Source organism: Bison bison, unplaced genomic scaffold (genome assembly GCF_000754665.1).
Source record: "Bison bison bison isolate TAMUID 2011002044 unplaced genomic scaffold, Bison_UMD1.0 scf7180017864108, whole genome shotgun sequence".
Taxonomy (NCBI): Eukaryota; Metazoa; Chordata; class Mammalia; order Artiodactyla; family Bovidae; genus Bison; species Bison bison.
In genome coordinates this window covers 2,818,958-2,825,614 of record NW_011494680.1, presented here as the reverse complement: position 1 = coordinate 2,825,614, position 6,657 = coordinate 2,818,958, and the positions used below count along the sequence as shown (strand labels likewise).

Below are 6,657 nucleotides of genomic sequence, written 5' to 3'. Positions count from 1 at the left end.
CCCGGCCCAGCCAGTGGAGCTGTTTGATGAGGAGTTCCGCCACCTCTACGCCTCCTCCAAGCCCGTCATGGGCCCCAAGTCGCCCAGGCTGGCCACACCCCTGCAGCCCGAAGCAGCCCCTGGGCCCCCGCCTGGCCGCCTCAGTGACAGCAGTGGCTCAGCCAGTGACCGCACATCCTCAAACCCCTTCAACAGCCCATCGACGGGCAGCAACCCCCAGACCCGGAGTCTGTCCACGTCCTCAGGGCCTGGCAGCCCCCTGGCCCCAAACCCACTGCTTGCCTCCAGGTTCCAGCCCCATCACAGCCCTTGGGGGGCCCTGACCCCACAGGCCCACTTCTCCCCAAGGCCCCATGACGGCCTGCCGGCCCTCTACAGCAACCTCAACGCCTACAGGCCCACTCGGCTGCAACTTGAGCACCTGGGCCTGGTGCCCAGGGTGGCCCACACCTGGAGGCCCTTTCTACAGGCCTCCCCACATTTCTGAAGAGTCCCTTCTGCCAGCTGACCTCCCCGGGGACAAGGCTGGGCATTCTTGGATTTTTCTGGCTCTAGGACCCCACTTCAACACTGAGTGGCTTTGGACCTGCTTCCCTTTGAACTAAAGGCACTTGGACGAAACCATTGCCCATGTTTGAATGTTCCCAGGCCTGAGATGATTTGCTTCCTGACCCCCTGGTATGGCCCAGGTAGCACATTCCAGAAGGTTCCAGGGAGGTGGTGGGCAGGGAGCTAGAGGACAAAATCATGAAAATAGAGCATCTTTCTTCCAAAGAGCCACCAGGGCTTTAATATCAACATTTCCTGAACCTGTAATGCAACAAGGGGCTGATGCAACCCAGGTTTTACATATGGGTAAACTGAGGCACTGAGGCAGAGGGTGGGTGTGACCAAGGTCCTCCTCTGTCCCAGTGCCCAGGAATGGCCCACTCCCCAGGGATTCAGGAGGGAGAGATTCAGGAGACAGTCTGGGGACATACTGGATGTTTCTGGGAGGGGACGGAAATGCCTCTTCCCTGGAAGAGCCTAACACTAGAGAGTCCCTGGGGTGGTGAGTAGGGATGGGGCCCAGAACCTACCACTGGAAATTATGTGAGGTGGTTCAAAGTGTGGCCACCTGGGGTGGGGCAAACCAAGGCTTCTAGGGGATGGAGCTGGACAAGGCCCTGTGGCAGCTCAGCTTTTTGCTTTGAAGAGCCTTGGGCTGACCTGGAGGTTCCTGGAGTCTGGGCTGGATCCTGGGAGGCTTGAGTTGTCAGATCTGAGAATAGCCCTGCAGTTGTGGTTCAGGCAGCCTTGAGCAAGCAGGGAGGACCCCACATTGACCTTGCAGCCACCAGGTGCATCAGCTACCTCCAGTTCTGGCCCCTCCACCTGGCTTGCTGACATCCTGAAGCAGGAACGCCGTGCCCTCACCAGCCCCATCGCTCTTTCATCCAGTTTGTTCCTGTGGTGCTAATAGATCCTGAGGGTAACAGATCCTCCTAAATTTAGGCCTGCTTGGGTAGAAATAAGATGTTTAGGGAGCACAGAGGAGGGCCAGTGAGCCATTTGGTGGGGGAGGGGGTGTTGGGGGACACTTCCCAGAGACATGACAGTTAGCCTGAGACCTAAGGAACAAGGCTGTTATGGCTGGGGGGAGGGGTGTGATGAGCTCTTTTGGTCCAGGAGAAGCAGGTGTAGAAGCCCCGCAAGAACCTTCTGGTTTCCCTGCCCCCCTACCACCAGCTCATCTCAGCAAATGCCTTCCTGCTGCCCGGCTCAGAGGCTCTGCCTTTGCTGCAGAGCCCGGGGGTGTGGTGGGGGGGTGTGGTACAGAGTCCTTCCTCCTGGTGGCCTCTGGATCCTCATGCACCTGGCCTCCTGAGTTGCACTCTGCAGGGGGCATCTCCCTGCAGCCTAGCCCTGTTTATATTTCTCCAAAGACACTTCCGACAGGCTTCCCTGGTGGCTCAGATGGTAAAGAATCTGCCTGCTTATGCAGGAGACGTAGGTTCAGTTCATGGTTCGGGAAGCAGCCCCAGAGGAAGAAATGGCAGCCCACTCCAGTATTCTTGCCTGGGAAATCCCATGGACAGGGGAGCCGGGCAGGCTACAGTCCATGGGGTTGCAAAAGAGTCAGACACCACTGAACGACTTAAACAACAAAAGCAACACAACGCTCCTGACAGAGGCAGAGGCGTCTGCTTCGTCTTAAAAGTGTTTCTGTCCTCACTTCACCTTTTCCTCCCTAGTTCCTGAAAACTCAACAACAACAAAGCCCTTTGGTTCCTGAAAGTTCTTTAAGCCCCGGTCCTGATGCTGCCTTTTTCCTGCTGACTGCCGTGATGAGGTTAGAATGACCAGGGCTGTGCAGAGTCCTAAGCTGAATCTGACAGCCTGATGAGAAAGCTTCAGGAAGGGAAAGCTTGCTGGGGTGCCAAGAGTCCAGAGGTGGGCTCTGTCCCCACATCTGGCTCCGTCTGGGTGGAGAGGGGGCCTGAGCCGGAACAAGCCCTCCTCCTCCCATTTCCTTTCCACCAGCCAGTTTCCCCTGTGGTTATCTTAGGGGTTCTTGAGTATTGTTTTTCTCCCTCTGGGCACCTTGTCATTTCCCTGTGATCTCCACCTGCTGGGAAATCAGGTGTGGTTTCCTTTGGCCACTGGGATGTGAGTGGAAGTGTTGAGGAGCACATCCAGGTTTCTAAGCTCCTAGGCACAGATTTTCTTATCTCAGGATGGAGCCCCCTTCAGCCAGTCCAGGTTCCTAAGTGTCTACAAAGATCAAGATTTGCTTTCCCCACTGACCTGCAATGGATAAGTAGTTATGAGCAAGAAATAAACCTTTGCTATTTAAGCCTCTGAGACTTGGGGCGGTTTCTTACTGTACCATGATCCACTCTAGCCTGACTGATGCAATCTCGGGACCTGCTGATGTGAGGCTGGGCCATCCCTTTTTGCAGGACTGGACCCCCCCAGGACTCCTAGCCTTGGATTCTTATTCCAAGATGCCATTTCCACTAGGGGGCTAGGTGGGCTTTACACACCTGGCAAGGGAATGGCTGAAAGCCAAAGCAAGTCCTTATCTAAGTTTCCAACCCTCCTAAACTCAGGCTTGCCCCACCTTTAATTCTGCTCCTGGCAGGACTCACACCTACACCTGCCTTGGCAGGCCATCTTGCTGGGGGCCATCCTGAGATGTGTGGAGTCTCTCCTACCGTGTGGAATTCAGTGACAGCAGTGGCACACCCACCGTGTGTCAGACACCTTACAGCAACAGGCATAGAGTCCCAGACTCACATGGGTCCTGGAGAGCGCCAGAGTCAGCTGAGAGCAGCACCCGCGTGAACCCCCGTGGTGAGGAACCTGAGAGAATGGGAATTCCCTGGTGGTCTGGGGGTTAGGACTCTGCGTTCTCACTGCCAAGGGCACGGGGGTGATCTCTGGTTGAGGAACTAAAATCCCACAAGCTGTATGACACAACCAGAAAAATAAACCAATAAAAATAAATTAAAAAAAAAAGAACACACAGCCTTCCTTGGTGTTCCAGGGGTGAAGAAGCTGTCTGCCGATGCAATGCACGGGACACAGGTTTGATCCCTGGTCTAGGAAGATTCCATATGCCGCAAGGCAACAACTACTGAGCCTGTATGCCGTGGAGCCGGGCTCCGCAACAAGAGTAACCACCGCAGTGAGAAACCTGCGCGCAGCAACAAAGACCAAGTGCAGCCAAAAATAAATTTAGGGAAGAACACGAGGGAATGAAAGAAACTGTATGATGGTCATGTTCATGTTGGGGGACAGAGTGGAAACACAGTCCCCAAACCAGGGATCATATTACCCACCTGTAGGGTTATTAGCCAGGACTGACTGGGGTGTTGATTGGAATGATCACCCCTGCCCCTCAGGCCTCCTCCTTCTGGAAATGATCTGTGGTGTTCATTTGGTTCTCACTATATACTGATCTTTTACCTCCCTATTTATCCTGTTAGAGGTCAGGGTATCTTTACAAGCCTCCCTGGGATGGTCCCGGACACAACGGATGCTGACTGGTCAAGGAAATTCGGCGATCCTGAGAGGGCTGAACGTTCAGACACCCTAGGACAACTGTCACTGCCCCTCACCTTGACCCCGGCTCCCTGCGTCCACTCTGCTGGCCCTGCTGGCCTGGCCCAGAAATGCCAGAGTCACATCTTCCCGTGCTACATTTTCTGGACTAAGTCCAAGAAGCTGTTGGACACGGGGAGACTGTCACTCACTTTCTCAGCTTCCTCCTGAAGAGCGTGTGTGTGTCAGAAAAACTGTTATCGGAGAATGTAAACATTGCAGGCATGTGCACTGGTATAAATGGCCTCCTTTTCCTGGTTGTTCACTGTCTTCCCACTGAGACACACAAGCTGCCTCCCCAGGCACAATTAGATCACACCCAGACGCGCCATCTTTCACGCCTCTGCAGGGTGCGGTGAGCTAGGGTGTCCTCACAAGAGTGCTCCAAGCTGAGTGCACAGAGAAGCCCCAGAGGGGGCGGCTGCAGTGTGAGGCTTCAGTGGATGCACAAGGCCAGGGGTGAGCGCAGCCTGGAATTCAGTGCTCTCAGCATGTTTGCCAAGCCCGCCTTCTTCCATGGCCCACTCCCCGTGCCAGGCAAATTCACACAGACACTTTCTAGGCTGGTGGGCTGGTGCGAGCATCTGGTTTTTTCTACATGTAATGGGAAGCCTTTCAGGGTAACCAACTCTGCAACAGTGTGGACTCCACAGGGCACTGGGACATCTCAGTGTCTTGAGCACCTCCACCCTCCACGTCAGTGCTCATATCTCCTAGACCCAGAAAACACATACTGCACGAATCACAAAGATTGTTTAACATGTGGAAAGTAAGGCCAGATCTGTCCATTTTAAGCACAACCCTAAACCAGCCATTCTCCGGCTCAGAGATCTTCCATAGCTCAGTAATCCCCACAACAAGTCAAGCTCCCTATCAGGACCTCATGATTATCCATAATCAGACACCGATTAACCCACCCAGCCTCATCTCTTCCACATCCCAACGCACCCACTAACCTGGACGACCAGGCTTCACGTTCTCTCATCCCTCTACTGAGAAACCATGCAGGCCTGGTACAAACCACCCCCTCACCAGGCCCAACTCAGATATGACCTCCTTCATGAAACTTGATACCCTGCCCTCTGCACCGTCCACTGCTCCTTCCAGACCCTTATTTGTAACTTATATGGATGTCCTGTTATGTCTACTGGAAATGGAAGCTCTTTGAAAGAGACGGAAGCATCTTATCTTTGATATCTCTAACAATGATGCTCTATCAAGGTTTTATAAAGGAGTGTCACTTAGAAATAGCATTCTGAGATACAACGTCTTATTCTAAAGCCAAGATTGAAAGGACCCGAGTGGTCCATACCAGGATTTGTTGGTTGCCTGCGTGCTCCGTTGTGTCAGACTCTCAGTGACCCCCATGGACTTGGGCCTGCCAAGCACCTCTATCTACGGGATTCTTCAGGCAAGAAAACTAGAGCGGGTTGCCATTTCCTTCTCCGGGGGATCTTCCCAACCCAGGGATTGAACTCATGTCTCATCAAAGCTTTCAGTGACCAAGTCACCCTGTGCCAAGGAGAAAGGATGCAAAAGACAGTGAGCCCCAAGCAGACAAGGGCCTGTCCTGCTTGTCTGACCTCGTTAGCAAAGTCGCCTGGTAGACGCACTTTGATCAGGACAACAGGTCTGGAGCAGCCCCAGGCTGTCCCTTTTCAGAACCCTTGTTTCTGGAGCTTTGGATTCTTTCGTATAATCCTCTCTGGTTTTTGTTTGTTTGTTTTTATATGAAGACCTTGGAAAGTAGTGTATAAACTACTTTTATAGACAATTTCAAAAGCACTAAAGAGCTGCTATTTAAAATGATTGCTTTTGTAAATAGCGGCCTTGGATTTGTTCCATAGATTTCTACCCCAGCTCTTCCTAAAATGAAAGACGTCTTTGTGGGAATGTGGTACCCCACAGGTAGGCGGGGCACCTGCAATGCTGGCAGTGGAGCTCTGGGGGAATGGGCTGTTGGCTCCCCAGGCTTCAGGCTGTCTCTGCCAGGGCCTGGGGCACAGGAAGGCAGCACTGGGCAGAAAGTCAAGGCGTGTCCGGGAAGCTGAGCTCCACCATGAAGCAGCAAACCAGAGACAGTCCCGGAGCCTATGCTTTGCAAGGAGGATTCACACAATGACTATTCAGTGTCAATTCCATTAGATGGTTAGATAGCATTACCAACTCAGTGGACATGAACTTGAGCAAACTCTGGGAGACAGTGAAGGACAGGGAAGCCTGGCATGCTGTCGTCTATGGGGTCACAAAGAGTTGGACATGACTCGGTGAATGAACAACAAGTACCTTTGGGGAATAAAGAAAAAGTGGTCACTCTGACATTTAAAGGGGGAACCTAAGCAAGTGGACTCAGAACCATCTTGTCTGAGAGTGACCTTTGAGCTGGGATCTGTAGGAAAGGCAAGTGTATGGCAGGGTTGGAGGCTTGCAGATGGAGTGTCCCGACTAGGGGGAACTGGATGGGCTTAGGGCTTGGGTGGGAGGCCACTTGTGGATTTCATAGACACGAGAAAAAATCAGAGTGAGCTGGGGTGATGTGGGCCAGGGCCAGACCACATAGGGCCTCTGGAT

At 53.2% G+C, this 6,657-nt stretch overlaps 1 protein-coding gene across 1 annotated transcript in view; it reads left to right on the top strand.

Moving 5' to 3' along the window:
• Positions 1 to 487, top strand: part of FAM83A (family with sequence similarity 83, member A) — a 19,204-nt gene extending 18,717 nt beyond the window's left edge. Inside the window, exon 5 of the mRNA XM_010838918.1 lies at positions 88 to 487. Coding sequence (XP_010837220.1) covers positions 88 to 487 — 400 coding nt within the window. The remainder of the gene's footprint in view (positions 1 to 87) is intronic.
• Positions 488 to 6,657: the final 6,170 nt, after the last annotated feature.